The sequence below is a fragment of the Sciurus vulgaris genome (assembly GCF_902686455.1).
Source record: "Sciurus vulgaris genome assembly, chromosome: 7".
Taxonomy (NCBI): Eukaryota; Metazoa; Chordata; class Mammalia; order Rodentia; family Sciuridae; genus Sciurus; species Sciurus vulgaris.
Genome location: NC_136467.1, coordinates 105,868,749 through 105,891,492, shown reverse-complemented (window position 1 = coordinate 105,891,492; position 22,744 = coordinate 105,868,749). Strand labels below are relative to the sequence as shown.

The 22,744-nt window shown below is 41.1% G+C and overlaps 1 protein-coding gene across 10 annotated transcripts in view; it reads right to left on the bottom strand.

The window, feature by feature from the left end:
• PKHD1 (PKHD1 ciliary IPT domain containing fibrocystin/polyductin) overlaps positions 1-22,744 on the bottom strand; it is a 448,592-nt gene that overhangs the window by 404,521 nt on the left and 21,327 nt on the right. For all 10 annotated transcript variants that reach the window (XM_079147500.1, XM_079147498.1, XM_079147502.1 and 7 more), the window contains 12 exons: positions 18,864-18,965; positions 17,971-18,066; positions 15,486-15,627; positions 13,325-13,439; positions 11,461-11,739; positions 10,346-10,435; positions 10,155-10,245; positions 9,331-9,473; positions 7,871-8,001; positions 6,754-6,929; positions 3,860-3,998; positions 1,496-1,614 (listed from right to left, as the gene is read on the bottom strand). In XM_079147500.1, coding sequence (XP_079003626.1) covers positions 1,496-1,614; positions 3,860-3,998; positions 6,754-6,929; positions 7,871-8,001; positions 9,331-9,473; positions 10,155-10,245; positions 10,346-10,435; positions 11,461-11,739; positions 13,325-13,439; positions 15,486-15,627; positions 17,971-18,066; positions 18,864-18,965 — 1,623 coding nt within the window. The remainder of the gene's footprint in view (positions 1-1,495; positions 1,615-3,859; positions 3,999-6,753; positions 6,930-7,870; positions 8,002-9,330; positions 9,474-10,154; positions 10,246-10,345; positions 10,436-11,460; positions 11,740-13,324; positions 13,440-15,485; positions 15,628-17,970; positions 18,067-18,863; positions 18,966-22,744) is intronic.

The window sequence follows — 22,744 nt, the reverse complement described above, 5'->3', positions numbered from 1 at the left end:
TTAATAAAATGCCACTTTGTTTCAAAAAATGCAAACAAAAGTCTCTCATCATTGAAAAAATCATTTTTCTACATTCATACATAATTTCAGGTCCATCACCATTTCAAAATGCCAAGTGAAAGCTGACTTTCCCTAATTGTTTTGCAGGCAGCGATGTAAGGAATATCAGCAACAGAACAAGACCGCAAAAAGAACTCTCTCAAATAAGCTCTCTTGTTTGTGAGATAGGAAGGTCAGTAAGGGACTTCAAGGCAGCAGAGCACTGCAGGCATTTATTCATGCATTGGATAATGACCAAGGGGCCCTTGACTGTTCCTAAATTGCCCAATTACAGGAAAAATACCCCCATGTTCCTCCCACCCAAGAAGATCCTGTGCAAGCTGTCTTTCTGCTCTGGCAGGAGATTTTTGAGCCATCTACCAACTTTTATCCAGTCTCTCTTGATTTTCCTTGAGCCTCTCTTTTGGTTTTCCATGTTTCCATCAAATAAGTAACATACTATTATCCCTTTTAATCCTTGTCCTTTGTGGAAAACATGCATTCTTAAAGACTTAAAAGCACTACACTAATCGCATCTGCAATTTCTTTCTCCGTTTGTTATGACCACTAAAATTCTCAAGAACCCATGGTGTTACCATTAGGTTAACTCTGAAGGACAATGCTACCATGGACCTTGGTAGTCTAGGAAACTCTAGAGAGAAGAACACTGACCTGAGACTTGAATACCCAGGTTCACATCCAGACCCTGCCATCAACTACTTACTTGCATGATCTTGGGGTGTGCCTCAGTGTGGCTGGCTGACAGTGTCCTCCAAGAGATAAGCTAATTCCCTAATCCCCAGAACATATTAATGTTACCTTACAAGGGGAAGGAATGTATACTATCTTACATGGTGAAAGATTTGGTTAAATTAAGAGTCTTAAGTGGAGGAGTTTATCCTGGATTATCCAGGTGGGTTCCAAATGTAGACCTACGTCTCCTTATAAGACAGAGCAGAGGAAGTTTTGAGACCAGAGAGGAAGAGGCAGTGGCAGTGTGACCACAAAGTTGGAGTGATACATCCACAGCCTAGGAACCCCAGGGTCCACCAGGAGATGAAAGAGGCAGGAAAGGAGCCCTCGCCTACAGCCTGCTGGGGGGAGTGTAATCCTGCAATAACTTGATCCTGAGCATTTGGACTCCAAAACTAGAAGAAATTTCTGTAGTGTTAAGTCCCTAAGTTTGTGGTAATTTATTATGACAGTTTCAGAGAGCAAATCTACTCAATTTCCATATCTACAAAATTAAAAAGTTAGGGTTGTTACAATAAACAATAAGTATAAACAATATGTCCCTTTCCAGATGTTTAATTTTAAGGAGGTCATTTTCAGACATTGGACAAACAAAATAGCTTTGAGACTGTCAGACTATCTCACAGTTCACAGGACATGTTTGCCTGGGAATGCCCTTAGAAATGGGAATGGGAGGTCTTGCACCCCAAAATTGCCCCTTTACCAGGAATCACTGCGTTAGGAAGTAGGATGCGAAAGTATCCTCCTAAAGGTGGACTTGTCCTCTGTAGCCTCTGTGTTGTCACCTGGACCAGTCCTTCTGTTCCTTCAGTGGGCACAGAGCTGCAACATGTCAGAAGCAAAGCATTAACCACCATAGCCTTCAAGACATCCCAATTCACACACACACACACAGCTTCATCTAAAAGACCAGTTCATCACCCGTAGTTCCAGCCCAAGGAACTTAAGCTCCAGTTGTTGGGCATCCCTCCTCCATCACAGCAGGGAAAGTGCAAGATAAACATTAGGATTCTTTAAGAGTATTCCACCCTTCACCCAATACTAATCCTAGGAGCAAAGAGCAGTGACTTCGATCACCAGAGTTGAAAGAGAACTTGGTTTTCTCTAGTCCCATTTACATAGTCAAACAAAAAGTCAGTGTGCTCTGGCCCACAGGTGCTTCCCCACCCAGTAACCCCAGCTGAAGCACATTCAGTCACTCCAGCTAGCCCAGTTCTTTATAACTCTTGTCTACAAACACACTGCCTGCCCAAAACTGCTTTGAATATGACACATTGGTCCAATAAATTGTGACACATCATGAAATGGAGTACTATTTAGTTAATGCTGTGGTGTGAACATTTGTGTCCCCACAATTCACATGTTGAAATCCTAATCCCCAAGGTGATGCTATTGGGAAGTGGAACTTTTAGGGAAGGGATTAGGTCATAAGGCAGAGCTCTCATGTATAGGAATAGTGACCTTACAGAATAGGGTCCCAGAGAGATGTTCCTTCCTTCCAAGTAAGGACATGATGAGAAAGTGTTATCTACAAACCAGGAAACAAACCCTCACCAGACACTGAACCTGCTGGAGCAATGATCTCGGATTTTCCTGCCTCTAGAACTGTGAGAAATAAATTTCTGTCCTATATAAGATATCCAAGCTGTGTTATTTTGTCCTAGAAGCCAAACAGACCAAGTCAGTCAATAGAAATCATTGCCAAAGGGTGTTTAAAGAATTGGGGAAATATTCCACCTATAATATTAGGTGAAGAGGGCAAGTTATACATAGAGGATATAATGTATGATCCCAATTTGAGGTTTAAAATGTCAAAATATACATGGATATATGTATGCAAAAACTGCTTAGAAAAAAATGCAGAACATAGACCCAATGTGTTAATAGAAGTTATCTCTCAGCAACGGGGCTGCAAATGAATTTTAGCTTCTATGTGTTTTTCTGTATATTCCACAATTTCAATAACAGACATATACAATTTCTAAGTATATGTCTTAGTACTATATATTTAAGTACTATATATTTTTATTTAAGTACTATATATTTTTATGAATACAAGCCAACATAGAGAAATGACAGAGTGGCACTGCCTGAGTGGGGTATGTATCCTGGAGAACCCAGTCTGAAGGTTGTTCTGTCTTTCTTAGGCCAGAAGCTTCCAGAGGAGCCAAGAGACTTGAGGAATACTCAGCAAGGAAGGTTGTGAAGACTACTCTCAATGTGAAACTGCTCAGTGACTTAAAATAACCGCTATTGCTTCAGAGTTAATAACTTTGGCATTTAAAGCCAGCCAATATGGAAGCTTCCTCTTCACCACCCTTCATTCTGGCTGCGGTTTTAACCCCTTTCCTGCCCAGAGGATCATGGGACAAACAATATATTAAGGAAAATAAAGCACAAGTTCAAGCTTTCTTTCCCTCCTTTTCAATTCTTCTCATCCTACTGGAGTGTAAATGAAAAGTTAAAAGAGCAAACTGAAGCATGCATGTGTTCCACAGACTTCTAGAAGCCTGACCCTTAGTTGCTGCTTTGTGAAACCATGTCTAGAAATAGTTGATGCATTAAGAAGCAAGGCTTGTGGCATTCTAGTGCCATCTGGTGGTGAGTTCTCAGAAATGCCTGTTTGTGTTCCTTAAGACTGTTTCATTTAACTTCAAAGGACTTCAACAAGATTAATATGGGAAATGGAATGGTAGAATACACAGAAAACAGTGCTGATTTGAATCTTGAACAGCACAAAAATTCAACTATTTTAGAACAAATCTAATAGAAAATAGTTCTCAAATCGTAGTCCCCAGAACAGCAGAATCAGCTTCACCAGAGAACTCATTAAAAATGCAAACTCTTGGGCCTTGCCCCAAACCTACTTCATTAGAGGCTTTGAAAGTGGGGCCCAGCAATCTGTTTTAGCAAGACAGCCTGGTGAGTCTGATGCTGGATACTCAAGATGAGACCATTCTTTTAAGCAATAGAACAGGTCCTTGTCCAGATAAAAGTCCCACTTCTGTATCCCCTCTGGTCAACCAGCAATCCTAAGGAGGGACAGGGGTACAAAATCACTCCCTACCATGCAGTGATGAGCGGGAGCTCCATGCCACAGCCCGCCAACCAGAAGGCTACACTGTAGACCGGAGGGGATCCCACCACAGAGATGAATTCCACCAGGTTCCCACCTGGACGAGCTGTTCCAGAGTCAGCTTGAGAAACTGAAAATCAATGATCCTGTTATTATCAAGTAACTCAAGGTGGGAGAGCTGTTGTGTGAGGAATCCCACGTGGAGGTGTTAGGTTACTCGGCTCACAGTGAACCCTTAAAGCACAGTCTCCTAGTCACCTGGTACCACAGAAAGCGAAGAGAGAGGAGGCAGAAGGACCCACCATCCAGTTTTAATACCAAAAGGAAATGCAAAGTCATGGTTTCAGTAGATGATTGATTCAATAGCAAAGTCCCATAAGCTCCCAGTCAAAGGTCACTGTGCTCTTGGAGGCAGACCACACAGGTACTCTATCACAGTGTTAATTCACAGGGGGCTGAAAGAGTGAACTTTCCCCACTTCTACAGGGTCCCCACTAAGCCTGTCCACAGGAACTCCCTGTGGCTCTGTTTTCCCATTTGTAAGGTGGGGATCATGACATCATAACGGACAACAACCTCATGACAGGGAATTTAGTGAGACCCGCACCATATATTTTAATATTCTTTTACTCTCCTATTAGGCACTGGGTAAAAGACAACTTCAAAAACAGTCGAATGAATCTGACATAATTTTCCCATATACATATATGAAAACAACGTGGTGAATCCCACCATCTCTAAGAATGGGATCCTAACTAGAATAAGGTATATTCCATGGCTATATAATTATATCAAAATGTCAAGTATAACTAAAAGGAGCCAATAAATTTTTTAAAAATTCAGATGGTAAAGAGTTCAAGGGCAACAGCCTTGGTTTATCCATCTTTGTATGCCCAATGTTTAGAACAACACTGGACACAGAGTAGGTGTTCAGTAAATGATTATTTGGTCAGCCGCATCCCTGAAGGTTCTGCTCGAGTGTCAGTGATGCCTAGATTCTGATCTCCCCCACATCCCAGCTGTGTGCTCTGAGAAGAGAAAGGGGAAAGTTAAGGGCTAAGAGAAACCCCTTTAGCCTTGGTTTCCTCAAGCATAGCATGAAAGTAATAGGATCATCTCATGGACTTCTGAGAACTAAATGGAAAATAAATAGAAGCTACCACTAGATAAAAATAATTTTTATAGAGGACATTATATAGGTGAATATAATTAAATATTAAATGGATCAAATAAATGAAATATAATTAACTTTGAAATCTGAGCCCAATTGAGTAGTGTTTATGTTGCCATTAACTAATCCTGAAAGTCATTGCTGGTACAGTAACTTGACAAAGTTGGAAGCAAACCATTTCACCCAAGCCAACCCTAGGCTTCTTTCCTTGTTCCTGCTCTCTCCATACTCACTCCTAGATGATTCCAGACCCACAGAGTGTTTGCTGGCAAAAAAGATGGCGGAAGCTTCCAGGGTATGGAGGGCCAGGATGGCATTTAAAGGAGAAAGAGGAGAAAGTGAAACAGCACCTGTTACCTAGTTCAGAGTTTTCCAACTAGTGGGTTCAAGTGTATGAAATATGGATCCTTTCAGCCCTCTGGAAATCCAGACAGCACTTGAGGACACCCAAGTCCCCCAGCCAGTTGTTTCAGGAGCCAACAAATTCAGGAGATATCCTTGCATGCCTTTGGGATACTGTCATTTTCTAAGTGTGCCAGAACACGAACAGTTTGAAATATATACAATGGCCCAGTCTGACCCAGATGCTCAAAAAGCACTTAACTCACTGAAACAGATAGGAGATGAAATTTTGAAGACTATCAGAGATGATGTAATTTCAGAGCTGACAAAGAGTCTTCTTGTCACCTGCCCCTAATCACCCTTTTACTTAGATCTGCAATTTTTAAACAAAAAACTGAAAAGTTAGACACTTTGTAAATCAAAGTACAAGTGACTGTATCATCTTTTCTCCTTGGAGAGAGAAAAGCTTTCTAAAAAAAAACCCAGGAAAACTGAGCCCCAAAGTCATAAAATATTTAACAGAAAAGAAAAACGAGCAAAACTGAGAAGTCTGGAGGTCCTAAGAGCAAACTACAGTATTGGGTCTTCACCATGGTGCACATTAAACACAGCCAGACTCACTGGGCCCCTGGTAGCGCTGTGTCTCTATGACTAGTAGGACAGCCCAGCCAGGCGAGAACACTGCACCCAAGATAGGCCAAGGGAAACTTTGTGGGAGAGGGGACCAGGTCTGAGATCTGAAGAATGAGTGGTCCGAGGAGTCTGGATGGACAGAAAGAAGGACAGAGGTATTCTCTCAGGAACACATGGCTCCCCTCTCCACTCTTCCTGTCTTCCTTCAAGTTCATATATCAGACCTTGAGCCTATGTATGAGACCAAATATCACTGCAATACTTCCAGCACTCTGTATGACAGAAAAATACAATTGAGAGGTGGAAAAATTCTGCCGACCTAATAACAATAATATTAATTGCTTACATTTGTAAAACACACTATGGTCAGGGCCTGTAATGAGTGGTTTATATTAACTTTGGTTAATCTTCACAGTAATTCACTAAGGTAGTTTCCTTCTTATACCCATTTTGCAGATGAGGAAACCAAAGCTTCCCAGTCAGAAAGTGATAAAGTTAGGGTAAGAACACAAGCACCAGAAACAAAGGTAAATAATGAGATAAACAGGGAGAAAAAGAATCAGTGAGAGAGAAGTAGACCAAGAGCACTCCGCTTCAACCAGTCTGCTTTCAGAACCATAGCACGTAAGGGGGAAAATCAGTCATTCCTCCTATTAAAAGAACAGCAACCTCTAGCAGGAAAGTGTGAGATAGGCATTTGACAGGCAGGCTCATGGAGGACAGTGGATTTGATGATCACCTGTTACATTTGTGTCTGCAATGATAATTTCATCCACATAGAGCTGACCAGTCTCCTGAGGTGAAGGAAGGAGGACAATCTGATGAACCAACACAGGGACATTTGACAGAGGGGGCTGGAGGTCCCTGGAGCCATGCAAGCATGTGTCCCAGAGGTCAGTGCATGTGAACTGCCAGCTGTAAATGGCACAGGGAGGAAAAAGTCTCTGAGTAACATCCACAGTCCTGTCCAAGGACTCTGCAGCCAGGAAAGAGGCTTCATAAGCCCTGTGCCAAAGCAGCTTATGTGTCTTGGGTACAAATATCCACCTGAGATAGGCTCAGCTTTGGCTATAACACTAGAAAGTCACTCTGTGAGTCCATCATTAACTCATGACACTCAGCATCAGCAGCGTTTTTAAATTACAATTCAATTGAGCATCTTAAGCAGATTATATGTTGGGCTCTAACCATAGGGAAGACTGATGCTTCTGTACATTACTGACTTATTTAGGTTTGAATTCACTGAAAAGACCCAGGAGAAAAATGTGAAAAGAGCCCTGAATCAAGGATTAGGATGCCTTCATCTTTCCAGAGACACTAACTAAATACATTTTGGTGAATCATAAATTCTCAATTTTCCTCCTCTATTATGTCAAAGTATGTTCTCTGAATTCTTTCCCAAATAGTAGGTTCTATGATTCTGTTCCTTTAAGAATGTCAAACTCCTTCTAGAAACTATTCTATTCTATTTTTTTTTTTTTTAATACCCGGGATTGAATCCATGGGTACTTAACCACTGAGGCATATCCCCAGCCCTTTTTTATATTTTATTTAGAGACAGGGTCTCACTGAGTTGATGAGGGCCTTGCTAAGTTGCTGAGACTGGCTTTGAACCCGCAATCCTCCTGCCTCAGGCTCCCAAGTCACGGGGATCGCAGGCATGAACCACCACGCCTGGCACTATTCTTATAAACTAACTGCTCTTAAGTCAAACTGGTTTGTCAAATAAAGCAAGTTCAAAGCCTCATGTTATAACTGAGTCCCAAATATAAGACTCTCAGTATCTCAAGTGGGCCACTGTCCCCAATTCTCCCAGCTGGAAGAATCCGCCCGTTGCCTTCCCACCAAACTCCTACCTCTCAGGGCTGGTCCCAGGCAAACTCCAGTAACAGGTGCTGTTCTTCTTTTTGATGGTTTGCAAGCCAATTGTGAAAGACACAGTCATCTTCAGGATCTTATTCATGTGACCTTTGTATGCAAGACACAGCTATAGACACAAAATAAGTCCTTCAGTTCCATTAGTGCAAGAAGCAGTGATTTAAACAATATGTAACAAGGGGACCACATGTCTAGAACCCTGCCACCATATATGAGAGAGCCCAGTTCCTGCCTTCCTGCAGCTTACCAGTCCAGTTGAGATGTGAATAATTTACAGTAAGTTGTTATTTACATACTTCAATAAAGTTAGGGGTAAATAAGTTCTTTTTTGAGATCAAAAAATACTGGCATTCAAAAGAACTTTCAAATGCCTAAGAATTTAAAGTATCCTATCTTAATTGCTTTAACCCAATTATCTGTGCAAACTTAAATGAATCACTCCCCTCTCTGAGCCTTTCTTTAACTCTAATTCCCCAGCATCCTTGGTTTCTAACTCAAATAAATGCAAGGATTTCTGGCATAAGAAATTTTCAACCTTAGCACTATTGATACCAGGGGAGCTGGGTAACTCATTGTTGTGGGGACTTTTCTGCATGTTGTAGTATGCTTAGCCACATCCCTGGTCTCTACCTACTACTACCAATAGCACTTCCCCAGTGTGACAACCAAAAAATATCTCCATGCATTTCCAACTCTCCCCTAAAGGGCAATCAACCCCCATTGGGAGCCTGCAATAGAGGAGAGGTTGAGGTAGGCAGGGCCCCTGACCAGAGCCATTTAGCCCCACTCCCATCAAACGCTACTATGAAAAGACTAAATTGCCACCATGAGCTCCACCTGTCCAGATTTCACTCTGGTTCCCAAAGCACAAATGAGCTGCATCTCTTTTATGAAGGATGGCAGAGCTATTGAAGCAAAGGATGTAAGAGATGTTCCAAAAAATTGTCAATCAATCAATCAGTAATAACAATAACCATAATAACAATAACTAGCCTCCTGAGTCCGGACCTCTGTGCAAGCACTTTAATAGATCATCTTGTTTAACTTTTACCACATTCCTGAGAGTTAGACCACATTATTACCCAATTTTCAGATGAGTAAACTGAGAGATATTATACTTAACTAAGATATTGAGGGCATGTAGGGTGTAGTTAGGATTCAAAACCAGAGTCTGACAGTCTGACTGCAGGGTCTGCAAAGAAAACCTTCTGAAGGCTTATAGCTAATAAAAGTATTTCCAGGTGACAACATACGAGTGGGGGCCAGGTGTGTCTGTTCACACGGAGCAGCAGTTAAGACACCAAGGATCCCCGCCTAAGATGCATTGGGGAAATCACAGCAATCACTTCTTTTTCAGGAGATTTTCAGTCTGAAACCCAGAGAACACTATCAACTCCTCATGACCCAGTGAACCTGGAAGCTTGAGGCTGCTACTCACATGTGGGTACTCATCTAGTCGATAGCTCATTTGGGTAGCTGAGGGTGTCAGGACAAGGTACCGAGGCTGATGGAGGCTGAATCTACCACAGAAGGGCTCTGTCCCACTGGTGAGGTCCCCATCGGAGCTGGAACCTTCCAGGCCTGGATGCAGTTCAGGTAAAACAGGAAAGCAGGCAAAGATGTTAAACCAGATAGAGCTTCCCAATATGTGGGCAGGGAATGGTTATGTGTGCTCTCTGATTTTGGCCCCTCAGCCCTCAGGAAAGCTGGGCATGGCATTCATGCACATTTCTTAAAGGGCAGCTTTAAGAAACCCTTTCCATCTGCCTGGACATGCACACCCATTACCACTTTCTCTGTGGACCAAGACATGAAAAAGAACCGAGAAGCCAAGAGACAGAGATAGTCAACTGGAATTCAGCTCACCTTAGTGTAATTTTAAGAAGACGCCCTCACATATTAAGAATTTCTTAAGGCCACTTTTTTATGTAATAATTCTTTTGGATGCATTTTGAACTAAACAGGATTGTACAGTTGTTGCTGTGTCTGCCTGAACCTCCACCTCCTCCCGCTGCATGGCCCACAATCCCTCACCCTACCTAGCAGCTCGGAGGATTGCCTTGCCTTTCTCCTGACCCCCACGTCAAACTTCTCCCTCCTAAGCATGTAGCTGCTCCTTTGGCCACTCAGTGTCCAAATCTAGTGTTCCTGTTTTTCTTTGATTCTGTTAGCACCTTGGAAAGGAAAGGAGATCATTCCTCTTACAGAAAAGTAGAAGATGGTGGGAAAGAGGATCAGAATTTGTCAAGCCAGAAACACCACCTTGTTCAAATCCAAGCTGGAGGAGAATGTTGGCCGAAAGGGGTTCCAGTGTGCATTTTACTGCAAGTAACTCCTCAATGGTGGTTTGAATCTATTAAAAGGAAAAAGATTACCAGGATTCCATACAATGAGCATCAAGACCACCCCTAGTTCTCCCACCCTACTCCTCCTTATTTGAAGAAGGATCCCACCTGATGGGCTGTGGCATTTGCAGGGATTGGCTGGCTAGAGACATTGTCCCACATAAGAAAAAGGTTTCCTCTGCCTGATACATTCAGCATCTAAATAGAGTCAAGAGAGACAGGACTAATTGATGAAGCCAGAGTCAGTCTGGAAACACAGAACATGTCTCCTCCCATTGCTATTTCCATTTCATAATAATTTCAGTTTTCTAAACGCACTATGATCTAGAAGGCTCTGAAGACACAGCATCATCACCTAATGAAAACTTTTTTCTTGGAGTAATATATGTATCTGCCTCCCTATTTATCTGTGTCGCTTTTCCAAGAGCATGAGACTTAGAAGTCGCCACTGAATGTCCTATTTCCAGCCTTTCTCCCCAACCATTTTCTCCATGGTGGGCCAGGAGACAAAGCAACCATATGACTTGTCACACTCTCCCAGAGGCTTATTCAGTCTCTGCTTTGCTTTCAACACATTCTCTGTTGTACATATTATGCTTTTGTTCTGGAATAAGATCTATATAGATTTTATTCTCTTAAATCACCTGTTATTTTCTACTTTGTTCTATGGTTATCTATGTACATGTTACTGTTAGACTAGAAGCTTTAGAAGGCAGAATCCATATTGATTTGTCTTTGTAGATCAAAAAGTGAATGACAAAAAGTATATCGAAGTTTCTCAACAAAAAATATGGGGTAAAACTCAAAGATTCAAAGGACAACCTTTATGAGTAGACTTAGAAAGTATAGCACATCAGGAAATAGAACCTGAATTAGTCAAAAAACGATGGTGTTTCATGTGTACTCACATGAGTGTGTATATGTGTATGTGTGTGTTTGTGTGTGTTAGAGTGTGTTTGAAGGATCTTAACTGTACTCTGGGGAACAAGTTTAAAAAAAAAAAAAGACTTACCTGGAACTTAAATTCCTAAAACTAAGTCAATGAGTAAGCTAATCCCAATAATAAAACTGCAGTAAAAAAAAAAAAAATTCACAAGCCTATTTAGTAGATATCCTGTCCTTGACAATAGAATTATAATCACAACTCTGGTCCCCTCTCCCAGACAATAGTTTTTCTACTAAACAAGACTTTCAGCTCCATGAGACTGAAAAGTTATGCAGACCTGTATTTCTGGATGTTTCTGGGCTTGAACTCGGATCTGGTGCTTCTCTCGGAGGTAAGTGGTGACCACATCAGGATTCAGCCAGGTGTTGTGGATCTGAACCCCAATTCTCATTCCCCTGCTGGGGATTGTCCCATAATGCTCTGCTTCCAGGTAGTACTTGGCTCCCTGCAACAGCTCCAGCTTAGGAGTCTTCTGTTGCCAGCGTCCTTCATTCCCATTCTGCTCCCAGGAGTCAAACCAGTCAGCAGTGCCAACCCTGATGGAGGCCACTTCCACCTGTGCCCGAATAAGCATGTCAGGACAAACATTATGACGTTTCCAGGCATTTGCTTCTCAAATGGTTGGGTGTCTGGAAGCTACCAATGTGAGTTTTTTGAACTCAATGGCCCTGTCCAGCAAGTTGGCCCAGTCAGTCACCTTGGCCCCGTGGTGGCTCATGCTCATGCTTTTCCACCTCCTCTCTCTCCCTCTCTCCATGTCCTCTCTCTCTCCCTCTCTCCAGTGCTCGCTCTCTCTCTCTCTCTCTCTCTCTCTCTCTCTCTCTCTCTCTCTCTCTCTCTCTCTCAGTAGAATTCAAATAAGGCCAGACAGACCATTTAAAGCAGGAGCAGCCAACCTAACAACACAGGTCTACATGATGTTGTGAGAAAAGTAGTATGAAGCTCTGGAGAGACCTGGAAGGACATCAAAATTTATGACCTTTCTCTAACCAACTAGCAAATCAATTCCAAATTCAAAGTTTGGCAGCTTTCTGTCAATGACACAATGACTCTTGGCTGCTTTTTTCATGTTTATTTTTCCATATTTTTATTGGTACATTATAGTTGTACATAATAATGGGTTTATTGTTACATATTTGTACATGCACATAATATAACAATATAGTTTGGTCAATATCACTCCCCAATATTTCCTTTCCCTCCTCCCTCTCCTGATCTCTTTCCTCTACTCTCCTGATCTCCCTTTAATTTTCATGAGATCCTTCCCACATTTCTTTTCCTTTTTACTCTCTAACTTCCACATATGAGAAAAAAAAATATGACCCTTGACCTTCTAAGCTTGGCTTATTTTGCTTAACATAATGTTTTCAAATTCCATTTTCCTGCATATTACATAATTTAATTCTTCTTTATGGCTGAATAAAATGCCATTTTGTATATATACCAAATTTTCTTTATTCCCCTGAAGGAGAGCTAGGCTGGTTTCACACTTTAGCTATTGTGAATTGTGCTGCTTCTATAAACATGGGTATGCATGTATTACTATAGTATGTTGATTTAATTCTTTAGGATAAATACCTAGGAGTAGTATAGCTGGGTTATATTATATGGTGGTTCCATTTGGCTGTTTTTAAAAGGCATCTTTTCTTTTTCTCCAAAGTTTATGGGGAAATTTCTAAATGAGGCTGGTTATATCTCTACCCAAAATTAGTAGACAAGGTATATGTTTTGAAACCAGACAAATATGATTATGCATCTATATATGCCTCTTATTATCCATGCTGTCTGGGTTTGGCTATACAATCCTTTTTAGCCTTAATTTCCTTATCTGGAAAATGGAGATAAATATACATATCTCACAGATATGCAGTGAAGATTAGGAGTGAGATATGTAAAAACAGTAGCAGAATGCCTGGCTTACAGTAAATGCTCAATAAATAGTAGATTCTGTTATATTCAGCCACATTCTTTTTCAACAATTAAAGTGCCTGATCATCTCATGGAATATTACAATCACCTATAGAAATGAGAGCTTTAAAAAAAGAAAGAAAGAAAGAAATGAGGGCTTTACTTCTATTCATCTTTTTTCAAGGGTATAGGACTGGGGACAAAGAAAAGGAAAAAGAGAGGAAGGTGAATACCTTAGCCTTTGGTTCCTCTGACCGACTGAAATGCAAGGAAGCTGGGCTGTCTGCCTGGATCCAGAAGGTATAATTATTTGTCTCTGGAGCCACAAAGAACCCACTGAGCCGCGCTCTATAAAGCAGAAGAACACAGAGTCAAGTGAGACTAACCAAGGTCTGAATTGCTGAGCCAACATATGGTTGTTCTTGTTCTTTGCTTTTCTTTATGGTAATAATGATGAAAAACCTGACTCTTACACCACATGATTGTCCAGGATGTTCTAGGAAGAGCCATAAATCCTGGTCATCTCAGTACCTCAGTCTTCACAAGGCCACAAATCCCTCTGTGGTTGTGGCATCACTGGGAACATCGCAGCAACAGTGTAGGACCCTATGGAGCCTACCTAAGAAGTAGGCCTGCCACAGCCAGCACAGGCCATCAACCATGGTGGTAACTCCACCAATGTAATGTCATTCACAGGATCAGAAGTAAACAGTGACCACCCATCAGAATTTGCTCTGAGCTTCCCAGACAACCTCAACACCTGCAGAATAATCTCCAAATTAGAAATAATTATGACTCATAGAGAAAAATCGATTGAAGGGTCAAGAATTTCAAATTAAAAGTCAAAAAATTAACTGAAAAAGATCATAGGCAGTCTCATGAAACATGTTAAAAATAAGATGATTTTAAAAAAATGTTTCAAGATAAATTCTAGTGATCTTAGAGATAGATGCAGTTTAAAAACTGATCAAACGACTTAAATATATACCAAGAGTATTTTCTTCCTATGTTATTTTCTAAAAATCATCAGGTCATCACTATGAAGAAGTTTTAAATTTTTCCTTTAATGTATATATAGTATTTTTGTCTTTAGAGGGAATTTTATATTTGAAAGTGGTTTCCAAAATAACAATTTTAAAGGATCACCAATATAACAACATTAACTTATGAATCAATACATAAATATACCAATATTTAATTTAAAATTTTAGATTTTAAAAAATGAAGAGGAGAGAGAAAGGAAAATGAATTACTACCTGGTTTGTGATTCCTCAAAATGACAGTGAAAGGGACATAACCTACAAGTCCTATCATATGATTCAAAACCTTTTTTGTTTTTGCTTTTGCCCTTTTGAAATGGTTGGGGCTCACTGATTGACACATTGAATTTGGCTGAAAAGTTTTTCTCTAAACATTATTAACAGTCCTCAAAAACTATGATAAAGATGCATACTAGGTACTACAATGGACCACAGGTGACTATACCAACTTTAAACCGTAAACTGTTGTTTCAATTCTTAGTTAATGAGACTCTAGGTATCAATAGTGTACCTTTCCTCTTTGACCTCATCCTTGCCTGGAATTCCTTAGACAAGGAAGAGTGCCTGTCATTTCACAACTGAGCTGAAATCTAAAATGGTAAAATCCCTGGAAGAGGTCTCAGACTGACAAGTTCACATCCAGCAGCCACCACTGTCCTCTGAGAAGGGTTTTGAAGGGAGAAGACTCCATTGCACAGTAATGGATCGGCTTCTCCATCTACCCTGAGAGTGCACTAAGGAAGTGGTGTCTAAACAATTCTTGAACTTTCTGTATTTCTAAGATTACTCTAGAATTCTACAAATCTTGGCACTAAAGAAAGTAAAGACTCAAAACACTAAACAAGAAACTCGATCACCAGCAGTAACTATGGTGGAAAACCATGCCTCTCAGAGCCATGAGAGTGAGCACTGTTGTATACTGGCCATGGGGTCGACTTTCAGCAGTGGATGGCTGTTCCAGCAGAACCACCACTGCCCAGCCTTTGTTCCTTCACAGGCCCGAAGAGAAAGTTCTTGTGTCTTTGGTGTCAACCAGGTGTTCACTTCATCTCCACCACATCTACAGGAGGTTCTTCTCTGCTGTCCACCAAAACTTCTTAGCTTGATAGTCCAATAATCATCTCCAAAGCAGATTGTAAGCAGAGTTGAAGAAAATATGAATTTTACATATTAATCAACATTTGGCTCTAAATCTTCAAAGGGTCTGCTGGTCACTAACAGTTGAGAACACTGTCAAGCTCTGTTGTTAAATCGGCTGGTGTGATGAGTTCTCTTCTGGAAATCTCTCTGCCTTTCTTATCTGTATCAGCCTCATCTAAGCTAGTAAAGTACTCCCAGTTTTCCTACAACATACCTGAAAGGTTGTCCTTCCATTGACCAAAATCCAAACGGAGAACTAGCATTAGGCACAATCTGCCACCTGTACCCAGGGGTGGCTTCAGTCAGTTCCAAGCCATCAGCAGCAACTCCAACTTCAAAAAGAAGCCCCCGATTGCCTGCAAGACATATACAACTCATAACCACCAGAGAGCAGCCTTCCCCAAATTGGGGAACTACTATATTTCAAATTACAGAGTAAAAAATGACCCAGGTACTCTCTGTAAAGATGAGTCACCTGAGAAGATGGGGTAATCACATGAGAGGCTCTACAGATACTACCAATGTTCTGGAAAGCAGAAAATATTCCTTAGGTAGAGTGCCACCTCTTGAAAAGAGAAACTTGATGGAAACAGTAAAGGGAGATGCTCTCAGAGGACCAGAGGAGAGCCCCTTTTAACAGGAGATCTGGAGAAGAGAACTGAGTCCTAGGGAACAAACAGAACAGACAAATGCTTTGCATGAGTGAAGGAGAACAGAGTGGTTGTGTTTGTAGCATGGCTGTCTTTGTGCCTCCCAAAACCTCAAGTGAACTTCAGTATCTCTTAAGGTCCAGTTCAGTCTGGAAATTCAATTCCATAAAATCCACTTTTCCCAGAAAACTGGCAATCCTTAAATTTTTCAAGTGCTGCAACTTCAACGTGTGGAACTACATTCAGAGTCAATTATGTGCCACGCTGCTATTAGGTGACATTTTAAATGATCTGCTTATTACTTGTGTTTAAATTAAGTGAATCCTGAGGACAAAGCAAATGTGTGATCAATAGTGGATACTGACTCAGGTTGAGGGTGAAAACTCTGGACTCCTAACTGTGGATTCACATCCCAGCTCTTCCACTTACTAGACATGTAGCTTTGAACAAATTGCTTAATTCCCCTCCCCCTGTGTCTTCATTTTGTCCTGCATCAAAATGGAGCCAATAGAGATGAGACCCCAGGACTAAAGAAGCTGGAAATACATTCAACACACAGAGTCTGAAATGTAGTAAGTGTCCAACAGAGATGGCTAGGGTCATTATTATTATTTTATACTACAGTTGGCCCTCCATAAGACGAAGAGGTAGGTAAGGGATAAACAGAAAATTAAGAGCATATTTTAAGAATATTTCTTTAACCCAGGGTTTCTCAACCTCAGCATTGTTGATATTTAGGTCTGGGTAACTCTGATGGTCTGTCCTGTGCACCACAGAATGCTGATCAGCAGCCCTGGCCTCTACCAACCAGATGCCAGTATCACTACCACCATCCCAAAGTATAGCAGCTAAAATTCTTTCAGAACCTGCCAAACGTCCCCTTAGAGGCAGAAACCACCCTGCTCCGTGGTAGAAAAACACTTCTTTGCATAGTAGTTTGCCCTACTTCCATGACAGAAACTTCAAAAGCTTTTCATAAAGGACACTACCTTCAGAAATAGCTGCTTTCAGGAAATTATCAGACCACATCACTGCCCAGGCAGCTAAGGCGGGAAACGCTCAACAAGGGAGCAAGCTATGTATTTCCTGACACAGGAAACACACATTCTCTCAATTACTTGTTTTAGTAGTTTTGTTTCCTTGGATGGGAGCTTTCCTTAAGTAAAAACTGTGGATCTGGGAGCTGAAAAAATCTCAAGCCAAAGCTTTGCATGCATTTTCACACCTGAATGGCCTTTCTTTAGAAAGTTTTCCTCCCCTGTGGGGCAACTCTTCTTGCAAGCTTTGAGCCTCTGGAGTTGTCTCTCACTGCATCTAGTTTAACCATTAGGTCAGGCCCTGTGCACAGATGTGCAGCCTGTGTTTCTGAGCTGGGTAACATGCCAACCACCTTTAATACCCAACTACACTTCAGCCTCCAATTCTAATGCTTAGCAGAAAAGTGCTTGCAGCTATGAGGTGGAAGCTTTAAACAGAGAGGGACAGGTGGCACCTGCTACTTGGCTTCCTCCATTCCTACCCACTGCGGATCTATGCTAGCGGCAATGTTACAATACAACCCTATTTTTGAAAGCAACAGACAGATGCCCACAGGGGAGAAAAACAACATTTAAATGCACCCCTTTGTGCCCCACTCTCCTGCCTTATCTAATAGTACTCTTATAAGCAAAGAAGAGCACGCTCCACTGCTCCTATCTTCTTAGATAAAGAACAAGCAACTGACCCCTCAGATGCAGGGAGGCAGTTTGGAGATTTCTTTCAGCAGCTAGTGTCTGCATGGTGGTTATGCTTTCTGAATCATGGTCTCTGTTGAACTCCCCCGGCTACACATTGACTGGGGCTAGGAGTGCAGTGTCACTAAGCAGCTGAATAAAGCTCAGAACCTCCCTGATATGAAGGCTTTGAAATGGTATCATGGACCCAGAGCCTACTGAGCTAGCCAGTCAAGCAGCTGAGACAGAATTCGAATGTGTTTGTTTCTATTCCCCAGGCCCTGGTGAATAAGCATATAACTGGAGAGTTCATTGAATAGTCTGGTGACTTTCTTACCTGCCTGAGGAGCAGTGAGCCTTGTACCCTTTCCTGGAGCCTGGGTGGTGCACTCAATCTTCCTGGGAGACACGTGTCTAATATCACATGGAATGCCTAAGGAGAATTTTTTAAAATTTCATAGATGTAAATACAGTGTAGATCTATAGATAGAGAAATATGTCAATATGATGGCAGGACCAGACTGAAGTGAACAGGGTCCTACCCTAAGCCAAAGGGCTAGATGTGGATAGAATCCCAACAATTGTCATTCAAATAAAGGAGGCCAGGCAATGAAGAGGAACGAGCAGTAGTGCCTAGGGCAGCTCCTGGTAACCAGAAAGAAAATCACACCATGCAATGCCATTCACTGGGAATGTGCTGCTGAACCACCCAGCTGAGCAGGGAGAGTAAGTGTGATATGAGTGTGTGGGGACACTGTCCTGCATTCTGGGTGTCACTGACCAAAGAAGCAGACCACCTGGCAGAACAATTGGTTCTAGACAGGTACCACAAAAGAGTTTTCCAAGGGATATTCCAGAGGAGTCTGCAAAGCCAGTGCCCACCTACTCCAGTTTAGGAGGGCAGATGAGGAGAGGGCTTATTTTTTAATAGAAGTAGACCTCCGTGAATAGGCAACTGTACCTTTTTCTTCTCATCACCCCTAAGATGGGGACACCTGAGGAAATTGCCCATGCATTTTAAGTGTGTCTGTAGGACATCCTGTTCCTAACACATTTGCAAAGGAACAGGACAGAAAAACCAGCAGATCACAAACAGGTAAAAGACCTTAGTGATGTGATACTATGGAAAAGGCAGACTGCTTCCCTCTCACAGCCCCAGGCCACAGGGATATGTTAGCTCCTACAGCATTTGAAACCGAGAACTATTTTCACCTATCCCAACATAGGTACCTGCAATGGTAACTTGGGCAGAATCATCAAAAAAGTCTCCCGTAATTGTGATATCTGTCCTTCCCCCTTGGCTCCCAGTTTCTGGAAACACAGATAGGATCTCTGAAAGAAATTAAAAAAGGAAAAAAGTGAGCTTCCAAATATAGATCAGGATATGACCCAGATAATCAGATAATAATAGAAGCTATCATAATTTATTTCTACTATAACTTTCTAAGTCCAGCAATACTTGAAATTTTTTCTGCTAATAATCATTTTAAAAATACACATAACAAGAAAAGACTATAAATATATATTATATCAATCAATATTTGACATGGAGGGGACATGCAGAGTCACTCATCATGTCAGGAAAATTTCTGTATACCATGATGCTTTCTTGGGAAATCTGTCTGTCAACCTCAAGGACTTTATTTACAAGTGAGGAGCAGCAGTTTACACCATCTGGAGGAGCCAACTTTGGATACACGAGGCAAGGCTTAGAGTCACCCACGTGAATCTGTGATGTGCTCTAAGCAGAAGAACGAATTACTCAGCTGCAGGCTCCCCACAGTGTGCTCACCACCTTGATCTTCTGGTTTGGCTCCCAGACGCCAGGGTGCCACTTATGCCCACTTCACCTCATCCATTCCTCTTCTGTGATAAAACTTTGTTCAAAGTTTCACTCCCTCTAGGGGGAAGAGGAGCCGTGTTCTCTGACAAACTGAAGGAGGGAGTTAATCATGAATAGCTGCCACTTCAAAATATGAATTTGATGAAGATATTTCAAAGTGCTTTTGCCCATGAGAAAAAGCAGAGAAGGTATATAGGGGCAAAACCTGATCTCCAACACTCAAATATAAAAATGTATCACTAATAATAACCTCCTCCTTTTAATCTACGTTTTACCATATTTTATACTGATATTGAAATTTTCCCAATTAGCTACATGAAAAGATTAATGCATTCTTTCTTCTTAATCTTTTTTCTTTTCTTTTCATGCTTTTATTTTGTTTTGTTTTGTTTTTTAACAGGATCTTAAGTTGCCCAGACTGTTTGTTGGTTTGTGATTCTTCTGCCTCAGCCTCTCAAGTAGCTGAAATTACAGGTGCACACCACCATGCCCTGCTAACACATTCTTTTGATATGCATTCAAACTTACACAGACCACAGACGAAATTAACTTAGGAAGTTCTTGAACTTTTAACGAAGTTGTAGATATTTTGTAAATTTTTCAACATTCATAGACCACCTAATTTATGGTACTAGGGATATAAAGATGAAAACATGGTTTCTGTCTTCGAGGAGGTCACTATGTTAAGACAGACCAGGTTATAATAGTTTGGTTTAGTGAAATTAGAGAAAGTATATGAAGTGTAGAGGAGAAGTTTGGGGATATAGTGAGGGTAGAGAAGAATGGAAGAAAATTTCTAGAGATGACATCTGAACTGAAGCTTTTTTTTTTTTTTTTTTTTTTTTTTTTTTGATACTGGGGATTGAACCCAGGGGCACTTAACCACTGAGCCACATCCCAACCATTTTAAAAAATATTTTACTTAGAGACAGGGTCTTGCTAAATGACTTAGGACCTCACTCTAAACTTGCCATCCTCCTACCTCAACCTCCTGAGCTGCTGGGATTATAAGCATGTGACACCATGCCCAGCTTGAACCAAATCTTAAAGGATGAATCAGCACTGAACAAGTGAAGGTGAGAAAGGACACTGAAATCAAGTGATAGCCTGAAAATGGAGAAGAAATGCACAGTGTCTCCAAGTGTCACTGGAACATACATGGAGAGATGGAGCTGGAGAAGCAGAGCAGGTGGAGATAGAAGCCTGGACCTTTTCTTGTAGGGGATGAGAACCCTTACAGAATGGCATGCAGGGAAGAAGCATCAGACATGTGCCTGGTGTAGAGTGAGGGTGGCTATGTAGAGCATGGATCAGCAAGGGACAAAGGACAGAGCAAGGGCCTCTTAGAAACCATTGCAGCAGGAGCTGAAGAAATAGCTCCTTGTGCAGAGTGGTGGCCTAGCATGAGCAAGGGCTGCGGTTCAAATCCCCAGACCCTAAGATGGGGGTGGGGGGGTTGTAGGAAAAAAAAAAAAAAAAAAAACTCTTCAAAGCCGAAGAAACCATTGCAGCATAGTATGTAACAAGAGATGATGGGGCCCAGAATTAGAGAGTGATTGTGGAAATAAAGTAGATATATCATATTCAAGAAAAAATATGGGAAGTGAAACAGAGAGAAATTAGTCATTGAATGGACATGGAAATGAGACAGGGAGGGAAATCTTAGATGTTGTCCAAAATTCTTGCTCATCAACTTCTTTAGACAATTTTTGGAGTTAGAAGAACAAACACTACATTGTTCCTTTTTTTAGGTTGTTTAATTGAGGCTCAGAAAGCTTTGGATTACTCAAGCTGGACTAGTGATTGAATGCCAACCCTCAATGTACTCATCCCAGAGCTCTTTGGGGTTGTCCATCTCTGCTCTCCCCCAACCCTCCTTGGCTATGAAAAAGTTCTGGCCTGAGAGTTCTTATTCCAAGAGACTTTGGCCCTGGAAATACAAAATAGCTGTGTGATCAGGCATTCTTCTGGTCTACCCAGCATGCCGGAGTTCACAGTGATTGCAGATCACAGAGGAGCTTGGGCGGGATGTCAAGAATAGCATTCTTCATAGAGCATGTTGGTTATGCACATAAGATTTGGAATTGTCAGCCTTAAAGAAAATAAAATATTTGGGAGTCAATCTAACAGAAGAGGTGAAAGATCTCTACAATGAAAATTACGGAACACCAAAGAAAGAAATTGAAGAAGACCTTAGAAATGGAAAGTTCTCCCATGTTCTTGGATAGGCAGAATTAATATTGTTGAAATAGCCATACTACCAAAAGCACTACACAGATTTAATGCAATTTCTATTAAGGTTTGATGATGTTCTTCATAGAAATAGAAAAGGCAGTCATGAAATTCATTTGGAAAAATAAGAGGCCTAGAATAGCCAAAGCCAATCCTCAGCAAGAAAACTGAAGCAGGCGGCATCACAATACTAGAGGAGTAGGATTACTGGGTCAAATTGCGGTTCCATTCTTTTTCTTAGGAATCTCCATACTGCTTTCCAGAGTGGTTGCACCAATTTGCAGTCCCACCAATGCATGAGTGTACCTTTTCTCCACATCCTCGCCAAAATTTATTGTTATTTGTATTCTTGATAATTGCCATTCTGACTGAAGTGAGATGGAATCTCAGTGTAGTTTTAATTTGCATTTCTCTAATTGCTAGTGATGTTGAACATTTTTTCATATATTTGTTGACCATTCATATTTCTTCTGTGAAGTGTCCATTCAGTTTATTTACCCACTTCTTGATTGGGTTATTCATTTTTTTGGAGTTAAGTTTTTTGAGTTCTTTATATGTCCTGGAATTTAATGTTCTATCTGAGGTACAGGTGGCAAAAATCTTCTCCCATTCTGTAGGCTCTCTCTTCATATTCTTGAATGTTTCCTTTGCTGTGAAGAAGTTTTTTAGTTTGATAAGATCCCATTTGTTGATTCTTGATTTTACCTCTTGTGCTCTAGGAGTCTTGTTGAGGAATTCAGTTCCTAAGCTGACATGATGGAGATTTGGGCCTACTTTTTCTTCTAATAGGTGCAGGGTCTCTGGTCTAATGCATAGGTCCTTGATCCACTTTGTACAGGGTGAGAGATAGGTGTATAATTTCATTTTGCTATATATGAATTTCCAGTTTTCCCAGCTGTTGAAGAAGCTATCTTTTCTCCAATGTATATTTATGTTGTCTTTGTTTAGTATGAGATAACTGTATTTATGTGGGCTTGTTTCTGTACCATTGGTCTTCATGTCTGCTTTGGTGCCAATACCATGCTGTTTTTGTTAT